This window comes from Colias croceus, chromosome 1 (genome assembly GCF_905220415.1).
Source record: "Colias croceus chromosome 1, ilColCroc2.1".
In the NCBI taxonomy this organism is placed as follows: Eukaryota; Metazoa; Arthropoda; class Insecta; order Lepidoptera; family Pieridae; genus Colias; species Colias croceus.
Window position 1 is genome coordinate 10,252,529 of NC_059537.1, and position 14,593 is coordinate 10,267,121.

At 35.7% G+C, this 14,593-nt stretch overlaps 2 protein-coding genes and 1 long non-coding RNA gene across 3 annotated transcripts; 1 reads left to right on the plus strand and 2 right to left on the minus strand.

Annotated features, from left to right (window-relative positions):
* Window positions 1–212: 212 nt before the first annotated feature.
* Window positions 213–1,785, minus strand: LOC123692402. The gene is made up of 3 exons (XR_006751539.1): window positions 1,491–1,785; window positions 847–1,029; window positions 213–399 (listed from the first exon to the last, which is right to left on the minus strand). It is a non-coding gene; the product is annotated as an uncharacterized LOC123692402 (long non-coding RNA).
* Window positions 1,786–1,850: 65 nt separating this feature from the next.
* Window positions 1,851–4,521, plus strand: LOC123691886 (putative nuclease HARBI1). The gene is made up of 5 exons (XM_045636473.1): window positions 1,851–2,487; window positions 2,626–2,816; window positions 3,241–3,373; window positions 3,502–3,643; window positions 3,739–4,521. Exons 1-5 carry the CDS (start codon window positions 2,263–2,265, stop codon window positions 4,125–4,127), a joined length of 1,080 nt encoding a protein of 359 aa, XP_045492429.1. The 5' UTR covers window positions 1,851–2,262; the 3' UTR covers window positions 4,128–4,521.
* Window positions 4,522–9,530: 5,009 nt separating this feature from the next.
* Window positions 9,531–12,013, minus strand: LOC123692004 (proline-, glutamic acid- and leucine-rich protein 1-like). Its single transcript, XM_045636608.1, has 6 exons — window positions 11,995–12,013; window positions 11,837–11,897; window positions 11,597–11,729; window positions 11,023–11,205; window positions 10,361–10,445; window positions 9,531–10,111 (listed from the first exon to the last, which is right to left on the minus strand). The coding sequence occupies exons 2-6, from the start codon at window positions 11,893–11,895 to the stop codon at window positions 9,627–9,629; spliced, it is 945 nt and encodes a 314-aa protein (XP_045492564.1). The 5' UTR covers window positions 11,896–11,897; window positions 11,995–12,013; the 3' UTR covers window positions 9,531–9,626.
* Between the last annotated feature and the right edge of the window lie 2,580 nt (window positions 12,014–14,593).

The following is a 14,593-nucleotide window of genomic DNA, read 5'->3' on the forward strand; positions in this document are numbered from 1 at the left end:
TAAGTATGGCGATGGCTGCTCGTGACGGTAACACCTATACAGGGTTACTTGTAAAACACCAGCAACCTCGCAGGACAAGATAGCTGTATAATTTGATAAATCCAGTTCAATTTTGACTTCGATATAAGGATTACGGTAGACTTACAATTTGGTAATTTCAGTTTTGAGGAATGTAATATAATGAAACAACATATATAATAATACAGGTATATAATAGTATTTTATTACGATGAACAACACAATATACAGTAATTTATTTATTTATAAATAATAAGACAAAAAAACAATAATATATAATAACAGAGAAAATTATAGAGCTAAACTATTTTGTGCAGCCTGGGATGCACTCGGATTCACTCTGTTCATTTTTGAGTTCGGGATTTGAGGCTCAACTGGTACCTGGAAATGAAATGTCACAGTTTACATTAACTAGCATTGTTCACTTTACATTTAAACTAAAATGCAATACATTTTAATTAAAAGGGCAATGCTGATGGTTTGAAATTAATATCAACATTAGGGCTTACAATAGCGGAATTTGAATTTATATTTTTGGTTTTATGGCATTCAAATGCTTTATATATATAAATTTATAAAGAATAGAAAAATAACTTAAAACACCCCATGTATTTAAAGTAAATTGCACTTTCCCTCAGTCAATAACATTTCAACAACCAAATATCACCCAAGTTTGTACTCAAAAAATCATATAAAACCATCTCAGTTTGTTCACAGGCCTCCTTCAAAATAGGAGAAACGTTAGATTATAAATGACAGCCCTAAATCTAAATAAAAAGACCAAAAGTAAATTGGAAGACATCACGTGTCTACAGATAAAAACCTCACCCTGTGTGAATGCAGCGGCAGACATACTGGTGTAGCATCATCGTGCAGACTAATCACATCCATTGTTCTATTAAAAGCACTTTCTGGGAAATGTACTATGATATATCCTTTACATTTGGCTTGATATTTTCAGTTTCAATTGCTTCTAACCATTCTCCTTTTCTATTTTCACTTCTTGGTAACCTTCAAAAAATGAATATTTAGGTTATTATAATTTTAGTCCTGACCTGACTTATTTATAAATACATTTTTAATTAAAGTAGGTACTATAAAAGCGATTAATCTTACTTAAGTTAAAATTCATATTAGGTAAATTTAAGTGTTTTATTTTTCCTTCTGCTGCTCTTGGCAAAATTAATTTGTTATTTTGGAAGTGTATTCACCAAAGCAACTATTCTTAAGATTAATGACACAGCCTTGGGAGACGCACGTCATCATCGAACATTTTGCTGATGTCGATATTATAAGCCATCACTAGCACCCAAATTCATTATTTTACTAGAACGAAAATATACAAAATAAAGCTATATTTGGTAACAATTTTGCACTGAACATAGTCTGTGAATACTCCTTAATTCAATATACATGAAAATAACTAAATCAGCAAAGAAATAACTAATATTTCAGTCAAAACGTATACATACCGGTGCAAAGACAAACTTTTCTGGTTTTCATTCTTTCCGGAGCCACATCTCACAATACTGCGCTTTGGCATTATGCCACTATTTGTCCTTGACCACTCTATATGTTTTAGACACAAATGTTTGTCACAATCACAAAAATATTCAATATTTTTCAATGTTTACTACGGAGCAATGACAGAGCATGTACATCGTATTAACGAGAACATAAAATGGCGACCGGCCACAGTAGGTATTTGAGCTAACTTCAAATGTCAAGCGGTATAGAATTAGCACTGACTGACGTATAGTCATATTTTTTCACATATCAGAATATTCATTAGTTAGAAAGAGACAGTATTAGTTTTATTATTTCGGTATCGAAATGCATGATATTTGTATAATCAGTTGTTTGTATAGAACAATATGCCCTGTCCATAGGATTCCTTAGTCATTGCGTTTGATAGAATAGATAAACGAATGTATGAGATTGACATAAGCTGGAGATACGTCACGTGACCCAGCGTAACGAAACGAAAATTGGTAGCCAAGTGGCAATGTTTTTCTATTCTATTAGACGAAACGTGACGAAACGTTAGGTACCTAAGTCATACGACAGGCGCCATACAAATGCTTAGCCAAGTGGCACTTTTGACAGGAGACTACGCCAATGGGCGTTCGATAACTAGCGTACGCTATAACATCTTGTAGAAATCGAAACAAAATGGCGATTTTATAATCAGCTGTCGAAGTTTCGTGTTGTGTTTAGTGATTATAAAATTTTAGTTTTCATAAAATGCACGCTTTGAGACTTTTAAAAGCTGCGCACGATGAAGAACTTTGGCTCAGGCGCCAAAAAAGAAATGCGTCCAGACGGAGTTTAGAGACAATCAATGAAATGCCGGAACAATTGTTTCAGGAGCGTTTTAGGTTAAATAAAAAAACTTTTAGCGAGCTTTGCTGCAGCCTACGTAACGAAACAAACATACGGGGGACTAAAGAAATTCCTTTGGAAGTAAAGGTAATCCACAGTTTCTTCACTGCGATTGTTTATAATTATTAGTGATGTCCGATATTTTAAATGCCCAATGAAAGGCATGTGTTGTGCATATCTACTAAGTACCTATATTACGTATCCTAATTCTACTTATATTCGTAGGTTCTTTGCGCTCTGAGTTTCTTCGCAACGGGATCCTATCAGAGAATTGTGGGTGTCACACAACATTTGCCACAACGCACTACAAGTAGATGCATTAGGCAAGTTGTGGAGGCACTCAACAGTCCTCGGATAGTGAAAAAATGGATAGTTTTCCCTCAAACACACCAAGAAAGAACAAGAATTCGACAAGAGTAAGTGTTTTTATTAATTTATTTATAACTTTCAATGTACAACTACGACATTGGGGCCTTCAAGAAAAGAGCTTATTTGTCCATAAAAGGCCGGCAAAGCACCTGCAACACTTCTTATGTTGCAAGTGTTTATTTCTTATGCTTAAGTTGCTTGCTCTGACATAAAAAAAAAAAAACTTTCAATGTTTTGTACAATTTTAATAAATAACATAATCCTTTGCATTGAAGAAGGTTGCTGCTATTGTAGTCACAAACAATTCTATTATACCACAAAATGTTTGTTTCTGTTCAATTCTAAATGTTTTAAAGGTTTACAAAATATTATGACAAATTCATTTGAAAGTCTTTTTAACAATTGTATTATATGTTTAATATATGTAGGTAATTGTCTTTGATTATAAAATGTGAATGTACCTAATTACAGATTTCAAAGGAAATTTCAATTGCCAGGGGTAATTGGATGCATAGATTGCACTCACATATCAATTGTAAAACCCCACATTGATGAACAGAATTATTTTAACAGAAAAGGATACCATTCCTTAAATGTGCAAATGGTAAGCTATTTTTCTTTGCATATGTATTATTAGTTAGTAAGCATTGTTTTTAATCATGTTTCATTAAAACAAAATAACAAAGCAACTGCAAATAGAATATTTTTTATAACTTAAATTTTTTTTTTCAGATATGTGATGATAATTTAAAGATTATCAATGTCAATGCAAAATATGGTGGAGCCACGCATGATTCCTTCATATGGTCATCCAGTGAAGTGGAACCATACATGCGTGGACTTCACGAAAATGGTGAATTGACGTGGCTATTAGGTAAATCATTTAATTCCTACCTACTTCTACATATTTATCATAAAAATATTGGAGTTATAATTTATAAAGCTCTTTAACTACATTATTTGTTTAAGGTGATTCTGGATACCCACAGAGAGCGTGGCTGATGACACCAATTTTAAATGCCGAACCAGGTTCTCGAGCAGAGGTGTACACTACACGCCATTTACAGGCACGCAATTGTATTGAACGATGTTTTGGTGTATTGAAGGCTCGTTGGAGATGCTTGCTGAAGCATTGTACACTCCATTACCATCCTCGTGTTGCCAGTGAGGTAACTATTGCATGTTGTGTTCTGCACAATATTGCACTGGATGCTAAATTACCTCCCCCTAATAATATGGCTGAGCAACAAGAGGATGGTGATGAACCGAGTGTGGGGGTTGGACCCATTTCCAGCAACCAAGATGAGCTGATGAGTGGCAGAATAATGCTAAATAATTTAGTTAATAGATTAGTTTAGTAGGTTATTTTTGTATTTTTTAAAGTGTGTTGTGTGTAGTTTTAATGTGTATTACTTTTAAGCCTAATTTAGTATGCCTGACCAAGTAGTTTTGTATAATATTTTTTCGCTCCTAAAACATTATTTTGTTTACCTACACAGATTTAAATAATGAAACTGCATTAGTTACAGTATATATTAATCCTTTTAAAGTTTCTGATAACTGCTCATATTTTAGTGCAGGTCATAGGTGAAAAAATTGATCATTGTTGCAGCCTCAACCTGTTTTTTATATTTTTAAGTTTGTAATTTTTATTATTGTATTTTTTGTTAGTATTTAAAAAAGTGTGTACTGAATTAATGGTGGTATAAACTACTTAACTAATTAAGTAATAAAATATACTATTATTATGTATATATATCGGCGAAAGGTGTAGAATGTGAATCTATTTTCAGGCTGTGGGCGTTGCGTTGGGTAATCGAGCATAGAAACACCTCAAACTCAAACATTTCTTTATTTACCACCGATTCGGAAAGCAGTATCTACAGAGAAGAACCGGCAAGAAACTCCATAGTTGCTCTTTTTAATCATGTCAGTTTTACAATACAGTCATTTCTAATACAATCACTTGGTATTACAATTATGACCACTAATAAAATAAATATCACAAATAAGTTATAGTAAGCTCGTAATAGATGTGCACTCGGCCACGGTCGGCGAACGAATGACCCGAGTCGTGCGGGCGCGCTGCTTTTTATCGGTTCGCCGTTCGTTATTTTTTAAAGCTTCGACGGTGGCGCCGACACGGCCATTCTGACATACGCTCGTCCTCGAGCGACTTCTGAGCACCTGGGAACAAGACAATTAAAACAATGTGCTGGTCCGGCAAGCCCTTCAGCAACCGTGCTAGTCCGGAAATCTCTCCAGATTTCCCTCTAGCGTGCCAGTCCGGAAATCTCTCCAGATTTCCCTCTAGCGTGCTAGTCCGGAAATCTCTCCAGATTTCCCTCTAGCGTGCCAGTCCGGAAATCTCTTTAGCTTACTGCGCTAGACCAGATTTCCCTATAGCGTGCTAGACCGGATCTGCAATCCCTATAGCCGAGTTATTGGACCGGACTCCCTTCAATAACTCGCTCTCTCTTTTTTTTGCACCATTCTTTTTGCTCTCCTTTTTTTTGCATCATTCTTTTTGCATCATATTTTTTGCATCATTTTTTTGCATCATTTTTTTTGCATAAATTTTTTTTGCAAAATTTTTTTTCATATTTTTTTTTTTTAAGGATTAACTATTTTTTTTCCTTCTTTTCTTTCTTTTTTTTACACAACAATATTAAATCCAAACTCACGACTCTCTCCACTCCTCGGCCATACTGACAATCGTACGTCCTCGTACGTCCCTTCTTGTTTTACAACACTACGGTATTTCAACCCGGTATTAGACAACTATACCGCTCGGTCATACTGACCTTACAGAACACCAACAACATCCACATAACAAAATGAAGGCTCAACTACCGTGGACTGCAACCCAGATAGCACGCACAATACCTGCATTGAAATCATTACCGTTACAATAATCCACGTTACAAACTTTTACTTTACACAAGTTATCTCCGATACAGTCATACTTGCGTCCTCGTACGCCATAATATCTCACACTACATTACTACGATAATTCATTTTCATTTAATTTTTTTTTTGTCAAAATAACATCCATCCTGCCTCAGCCTACACTGACCTTACAGGGTTTCCACACTGCCCTGATCCTACTGACCGGTCAGAACACACATGTACTATCCTGGACCTCATGCCAGATAGCATATCACTTTCTTCTAATAAACGACATTACCGTAGTAATATTGGAATATTACGTAAATGTGTGTTGTGTGGACACAACACACATTTACTTCGTACAGCGTACGAGTAAACAGATGTCAGTATGCTACTGGTCAACTATGAAAACTGAAAACAGAGTGTTGCCGCAGCAAATAAGTAAAACGTTACGCGACCGTATCCTCAACGTTTGCGCTGCGTCATCGTGGCATCGCGTCATCGACCCGTACCATTGGCCGCTTGATGATGCCACGTTGTTCCATATGCTACGCAACCGCTGCGCCGTACTGTTAACTGCCTCGTTTCTAAACGCTGTGTCGTAAAACGCTCTCTGTAATTTAGCTAATTAAAACCAATCTGACATTACCAGTCGTTAATTATGACCATTGACTATAGCGCAAAAATTACAATATCTTAAAAAGTTTAAAACGTAAATTCGTAACTTAACCGCAAAAAAAACACAAAATTTCGACTAACTCAAAAAGTGGCAAAAGCTTGTTCTCAAACTTAATGATTTACTTGAATTTAATGTAATCGTGGTTAAAATGTCTTAACGGTATGTTAACTTTTGAAAACTCAACTTAAAACAATTGATAAGTGTAGGCTTAAACTCATCTGTGAATCTCATATCGAACGGTAAAAGGGCTGAGCTAAATTTTAGTTTCTACGTAATAAGAATGTACTGCTCAACAACTACTGTACAACTACCTAATTGATGTATTCAGTTGATGTCAAACTGCAGCTAGTCACAAAAACTATTATCAAGGAATTACATTAAATGCACACAGTGTAAATCGATTATACTATCGAATACTCCACGTTTAGGATTTGCGTTCTTATATTTTGAAGCTACAAAATAACCTTCAGAAAACCTGGATGGATTTTTTTTTCTTTTCTCTATTCAATTAAACAGACATTATATTCTGACGACAGTATGTAAACTGTAAATGCGCCATTAACCTTGAGATTATTTTCAGTTATTTTTTTTAAACTATCGTAATATTTAACGGACCCTAACGTTGATGGGATAGTTAAGAGTTTTTTTTTTCTTTTTTTTATTTTAAGGCAATCAAATTACATACTAAAACCAAATCTAGACCCGTACTCCAATCATAAAATCTTACGCCAGATGTTTATTTGAACACACGCTAATTATCTGTGACATTGTATTATGAACTGCCTAAATAGGGACTTAATAAATTCTCTAAGTAAAAATTCAAAACTAAATGCCTCGATTTACCGATCAAACTAAATCTGCCACATTTCATAAAACTGCATATTGTAAAAACTGTATACTGTGAATTGTTCACGACTTAATATTTTTTTTTATAAAGAAATGACCTCAAATATCACCCTACGAAAAGTTTATTAAACCTCTAAGCACTAGTTAACGCAATGCTTTTCGTTTTTAATCGAATGGCAATAAGGCTGTCTTTGTGTAGCAATTAATTGCTATTTGTCAAGGGTATAGTCTAAATAAAAACTAACGCAGGTAGTTCAAGAAATGAATGCGGGTAGTCAAGAAACTAACGCGGGAAGTTAAGAAACTAATTTAAAAGTAATTCGCATACTGTTTTTTGTTCCGATACACGGACAAGTGAATGTTTATTGTTTACGTTCGATTGAAGTATCTGGATGCAGTGTACAAATTATTGCGTTTTCTTTCTTTAGTGTTAGCTCACAAACTAACCAACAAGTCGTTACTTAATTCATCTTGAAGACAGTGCTTACGCCGCGAAGTGTTTTTTTTTTAAATAACGTGAATTACCTACTCAAGTAAATGTGTCCCTGAATAAGTGAAATACAAGTCACACGACCTAGGTACTGATAATAATTAATCACTGCGTAACTAAGATGGGCTAAATGTAATGGAATAAGATTTAACTAACTACAAAACCGTAAAGCAATATCGCACGACCTAATTATAACATCACTGCGTGAATAAGTCGAGTTAAATGCAATAAGATTTAACTATACACTGGTCTTGTAGGTTACAACTTTTAACAAAATCTGTACGACCTGTAAATCAGCGCTGTTTTTATGCAGCATTTAGCTGAGGCTGTGACGATTTTCCTCAATTAATTTTAAGATAAATTTTGTAATTAATGTTTTTGGCAATAAATTTCTTTTTCTTTCAAATAAGTTACTACATTTTAAAAACCTTCCTTTCTTTATCTAATTGCACACTCAGCGTGAAATGTTATCCACTGACCGATTTCTTACAAGAGAACATCAGAAACATAGTAATAAAAATAGTACGACTGACCAGATTCACCAGCACTTAGCCTCATACATGTGCCGAGTGGCAGCTGCCAACGCGTCGTTTCGTTACACCATAACCCTCCTCTGCCATGAACCACACGGCTTGTAGGCGCACCGCCCGCGCCACTGCTACTGCGATAACGCTGTGATGCCAGACTTGTGAAGTCATGATGAAGCGCTGCTCTCGATGATACGGGGTCCGACGCGGTGGTGCGAGCGGCAGTGGTATCCGCGCAGCGCGAGGCGAAGTCGCCACCCTGCCCGCACATAACGAGCTCTCCCTTTGTCACCGGCTGCTCAGTGACACGTATGCTCGTAGATCTGTAGGATGCCTCTTCCCGTTGAAACTGGATCGAAGTGCCACGTGGTTGCGGCATTTTGTCTTTTAATCAGCGCACGCATTAATTGTATCTAGGTAATCGCCACGTGTTTTCTCATTTGCTCGATTTCATCCCAATTCTGATATCGGCGAAAGGTGTAGAATGTGAATCTATTTTCAGGCTGTGGGCGTTGCGTTGGGTAATCGAGCATAGAAACACCTCAAACTCAAACATTTCTTTATTTACCACCGATTCGGAAAGCAGTATCTACAGAGAAGAACCGGCAAGAAACTCCATAGTTGCTCTTTTTAATCATGTCAGTTTTACAATACAGTCATTTCTAATACAATCACTTGGTATTACAATTATGACCACTAATAAAATAAATATCACAAATAAGTTATAGTAAGCTCGTAATAGATGTGCACTCGGCCACGGTCGGCGAACGAATGACCCGAGTCGTGCGGGCGCGCTGCTTTTTATCGGTTCGCCGTTCGTTATTTTTTAAAGCTTCGACGGTGGCGCCGACATATATATGTTTTATTTAATATTCTTAAAACTAAAACAAACACTTAAAACAAATTAAGTACATATAAATCCTATAAAATTTAAAGATTAAAAAGTAAAACAACTAAAGACAGAGGACAGAAAATACTGTACTTAAACTATTAAATTAAAATATTAAAATCTAAAACAAACACTTAAAATAAATTAAGTACATATAAATCCTATTAAATTTAAAGATATATATAATAATAGTTTAAAAAAAACTAAAAAACACGCTTTTTGCAAATTGAAAAATGGAATAATTTTATCAAATTAGTGTATTGTCATCGCTCCTCAATAAATCTACAAAGTTTGAACGAAATCTGGCCGTTTAAAGTGGGTCAAAATCGCGCCCAAAGAAGTCGGTTACAAACAAACATTCAAACATACAGGTGAAGCTAATAAAAAGCGTGTAAAAAGTAAAACAACTAAAGACTGAGGACAGAAAATACTGTACTTAAACTATTAAATTAAAATATTAAAATCTAAAACAAGCACTTAAAAAAAATAAAAAGAAAGGCACTAAATAATACACTTAAAACCCTATGAAAAAAAAAATTAAGATGCGGGCCCTTGAGGCAATATCTCGAGCAACCTTTGCCCGATAACAGCTATTTGCTGCATCACCCTAGTTTGCTCGCGATTTGCCTCAACCTTTAGCGACTCCAGCCGCAGTCGCTCCATTTCTCTTTGGTGGAAAAGTTCCTCACGCTCCCTCTCACGTTCATGGAGAAGCTTTTCCCTTTCCCTTTCTCGCTCATGGGAAAGCTTCTCTCGCGTCTCCTCCAGTGCAAGGCGTCGTTGTTCAACCGCCACAAATTCTGTAGCGGCCCGGTCAAATGGCGTTAAGCCGCGATTCCTGCGAGCTCTCTGCATCCCATGTCGCGGCGAGGCAGTCGCAGATCGCGGTGACGCCGATGACCGTCGACCAGTGGGACGCGGAGGAGAACGCGGTAGAGGGGGCGGCGGACGTACTGGTGGTGGTGGTGGTGAGGGCTGTGGGTCTAGCAGTAGCGGTGATGCTGGCAATGTTGGAACACTTGCTGTTGAGTAATGAAAATAATGTTAAGGAGGCAAATATAATTCTGACTTCCACTTATATTATAAATTAGAAATGTTCATCCATTCCATCTGTTGAATAATATTCTCTAGGATACAAGCAAAGACTAATTTATTCAAGTCATTTAATGAATTATGTTCAATTATTATCGATTAAACTATATTATGACGATTGAAAACAGCTCCTAGAAGAAGGCTAATTTAATAAGTAAATAGAGTTTAATAAAACTTACTATTATAATTAAAATTCTCTAAGCCTACAGGAATTTCAATTTCCACATCTTCAGGAATGGGTTCTTCCCTTGGTACTGGTGGCGCCTGAAAAATATTTATTTTTATCAATATATTAGTTATTTATAACTTTTATCATATACTCTTAACACTTACAAATGTTACGATTAGGAATTGTTAGCTAAGTATTTTGTATAATTGATATAGATTTATAAAGAATAAAATATAATTAAAAGATATTTAATGTTCTCATCAACATTAAATATCTATTAATTATATTGTGATGGAATTACATTTTCAAACACTAGCTGTGCTCCGTAGTTTTACCTGCAGTGCTCTGCTCCTGTTGGTCTTAGCGAGATGATATATAGCCTATAATCTTCCTCGATAAGTGGGCTATCTAAAATCGAAAGAAATTTTCAAATCGGACCAGTATTTCCCGAGATTAGCGTGTTCAATCAAACAAACAAACTCTTCAGCTTTATTATATTAGTATAGATTTTCAAGCTGTTTATTTGTTTTATTTATTTAATACAATTCATTTTACACAAGTTGAAAGAGGCTTATATGTAATCTCTTTCAAAATAAATATCTATTATTGGCCATGCAAGTTACAGAGGAATTGGTGTGATACGTAAAGTTGCTATAATATAATAGTACTAACATTAAAGCCATGCTCTTGTATGCCAGCTTGACCAAGAACAGCAGTCTCTCCCAGTATGGCACAGACTCGGTCTTCCAAAACTGTTAGAGACAGCCTGCTGCTTGGACCACCACCAGTACCATTTGTGTGGTTGGAAATCAACATTTTCTTTTTTTTTGTTTTAGTCTTCCAATCTGCCCAGACCTTTAGGTTTACATGTTGTGAGTTAAAGCGGTGCATGAAAAGGGCAATAGCAAAATAAATGAATATATTAAAATATACAGCTATGTTAACAAGATGCAAGTAAATAGCAAAACAATTGAGAGTTTGCAATATACACTTAGGTTAACAACATGCAAGTTAATAGCAAAACAATTGAGAGTTTGCAATATACACTTAGGTTAACAAGATGCAAGTAAATAGCAAAACAATTGAGAGTTTGCAATATACACTTAGGTTAACAAGATGCAAGTGAATAGCAAAACAATTGAGAGTTTGCAATGTACACTTAGGTTAACAAGATGCAAGTTAATAGCAAAACAATTGAGAGTTTGAAATATACAGCTAGGTTAACAAGATGCAAGTTCAAACTTACTTTCTTCCACTTCTCTTGTGATTTGTGAACCCCACCACCAACTGAATTAAGTAATAATGTGAGCCTTGCCCACATTTGGTCGGCTTTTAGTCGACCCTGAGGTCCCCGCTGTGGTCGAGAGAGGTCACCATACCTATGGGTAACACACACCAATGAAGCACTTGGTATTAATGATTTCATTGTTTATTATAAAAATATTGAAGCAAGTTTGGAATCAAAACTGTATTTTTTTAATAGTACCTTTCCATGAATTCTATAAGAGCAGAAAATTGCTCCTGGCTGGCGCGCAGTCTCTCCATTTCTAAACTAGAAAAATAAGTACACATAAATAAATTAAATTTAAACCTTGAAGATATTATATCTTTTTATGCCTCATTGCAAATGCAAAATTAACTTACCTCTATTTGTATTTTTATAATTTAAAGCACAACCTGTATTTTTTAGTTCACTTCAAAAATTTTTTGACTTTTTACTTTTTCCGTTTTCGGAATTCGGCAGTTTAATTTGATTATTTCAAGAATATTTTTCAACATTACTAATGTCAAACTGAATGACAGTTGACAGTTTGACGTACGCTGACTGACGTTAGAATTCGAAGCCATAGACATTAGCGTACGATCCAATAGAATAAAAGGCCCTACTCACGGTCCAACACAACCCACAATCTGCTGACACAATTTGTTGAAGTCGCGATTGAGCGTTCTCTACTCACGATTCATCCAACCCTCAATCTGCTGATACAATTTCATTCCGCGATTGCTTGCCACAACGTGTGCACGTCACGTTGATGCCTGGCCTGATGCTAAACCTCAACGCAATAATACGCATTATTAATGGATATACTAATTTATGAAATATAAGATAATTATCTTTGTAAAGCTTGTATTTTTTCCAATTTTATTGATAGATTTCAAGGGCTATAAAGTATAAACGGCTATAAAATATAAACATCTTCCTCAAATATGTAAAAATGTCTTTCCCGCGTTTATCTCAAAACCGCCATTTTGCGATTACTGCGCAGCGCGATTGAGCCGAGATTGGAGCAATCACAATACTCACGTTTCAACACGCACACAATCTGCTGAGACAATTTGTCGGGTTGCTTCCGCGCCGATCCAATACACAACATGTTGGGTTACGCCCCCAACGTGCCCTCAACTATACTATTCACGACACAATCTGTCAGCTCACTGCAGATTGTGTCAGCAGATTGTTACTGAAATTGAATCGTGAGTAGGCTACTTAAGCGTTCGCCAAGTTCTAATCCACTTGGCTACCTGTCGTTTATCGTATTCGATAAGGCGTCAACGTTTGTAGAAAGAGAAACGCTATAAATCGTATGCCACTTGGCTAGGGGGGCTGGTAATTTTAATATGTTCTATGAATAGGGCCGTAATAGGAGATGATATAACCTAATACAGAGTTACCTGGAAATAACTACCACCGTAATAGGAAAACTACTCCTTTTTTTTTTAACCGACTTCAAAAAAAAGGAGGAGACGAAAGGAGGAAACGAGAGCGCGGAACGAGCGACAAAGAAGCACAATCGGACGTTGTCACGTTCAATTATCGTCAGTAAACCGACTTTACAGACAACCAATTTTTTTTTTTTTTTTTTTTATGTATGTACACCGATTACTCCGAGGTTTCTGAACCGATTTACGTGATTCTTTTTTTGTTCGATGCGGGATGGTGTCGAATTGGTCCCATAAAAATTTTATTCGGATAGGCCCAGTAAGTTTTTATTTTATGAGCATTTTTGTCTGCATTTGTAAATGTTGCAAGTGCAAGTTTAAAGTCGGTTGTTTTTAACGCAGTTATCATTATAATCCTAATTCGGACCCATCAAAAATTCGATAAACAAGAGAATGTAAATGCTTTATCAAACGATAACAGTTTTTTGGCTCATAGAGCAGGCTCCAAGGAGATGTTCGTTTGCATAAATAGCGGACCTAAATCTGACTTCTGATATATATTGTATAGATCCCAGACATCCTATAGACAGATGTTGCCAACCAGTTTTGTGGTCCCCTTCCCCGCACCCCGGTTATTAAATATGGCATACAAAGAAAAAAATAAACATTTCCAAAACATGCCGCGTGGGGTATCAAATGAAAGAGCTTATTGAGTAGATCACGAATATATAGCATACTATAACATTTCTTACACTTTCTCTAAGATTTTTTAGAAAATTTACGAAAATGGTCCATTTTTGAGTTAACTTTAAACCACTATAGATTGAAAACTCATGAATATATTTTTTAAATTATTATTTTAAATAATTAACAATAGTCCATTGTTTACGATTCAATAGTTCGTACAGTGAAATAGTTGCATGGGGGAGTGGGGGGGAGCATTCAAAGATGGCGAGTATATTTTCAAGTTTATGCCAGAAATAAAGGCCTAATACAAAAATATCGGTGTCAGGGCTTGGAATAATTATCTCTGCACTGTCGTTGTGTTTGACAGAATGAAAAATATGGCAGAACATTCTTGAATCAGCCTCTTAACTTCACAGAGCAAGTAATAGGTATAGGAAGAGACGGCACTCAGTACTTCGATTTCGAGCTCACGCACACATATGCATGTATTACTTAGGTTAAGTCTTATATACCAACCTATGAAAAGTTCACGTCAAAAATGATCCACATTGCTGCCAACATTTAAAAGTTGAAGTTGCTAGTGATGTCTCCTTTGAGTACATATTATCGATAAAACTTCATATCGATATCGATAAAATTTTCGATGCTGGGTAACATCACTACTAATTCTCATCCTTATTCAAATTTATAGGAAATTAAAAATAAAACACCAACAATGTAGATCAATAAGTTTATTATAATATAATAATAATTACCTATAGATAGGGAGGCGAAGAGGGGAATTTTCTGTAATACTCGAGCGTGGCAGTTTAAGATATGAGAGATACCTTAGACCTAATAGAACAACCTTGTTAACTATTTAGCTCTATATGTAGTGACGCGCGCCTAGGATAGA

Excerpts from the sequence above, each read along its gene's own strand:
- LOC123692004 (XM_045636608.1), bottom strand. The coding sequence starts at position 11,895 with ATGGAGAGACTGCGCGCCAGCCAGGAGCAATTTTCTGCTCTTATAGAA. Across the intron at positions 11,206-11,596 it reads CACAAGAGAAGTGGAAGAAA|GTCTGGGCAGATTGGAAGAC; the intron begins GTAAGTTTGAAC and ends GTAAACCTAAAG. Across the intron at positions 10,446-11,022 it reads TACAAGAGCATGGCTTTAAT|GCGCCACCAGTACCAAGGGA; the intron begins GTTAGTACTATT and ends AATATTTTTCAG.
- LOC123691886 (XM_045636473.1), top strand. The coding sequence starts at position 2,263 with ATGCACGCTTTGAGACTTTTAAAAGCTGCGCACGATGAAGAACTTTGG. Across the intron at positions 2,817-3,240 it reads AGAACAAGAATTCGACAAGA|ATTTCAAAGGAAATTTCAAT; the intron begins GTAAGTGTTTTT and ends ACCTAATTACAG. Across the intron at positions 3,644-3,738 it reads TGAATTGACGTGGCTATTAG|GTGATTCTGGATACCCACAG; the intron begins GTAAATCATTTA and ends TATTTGTTTAAG.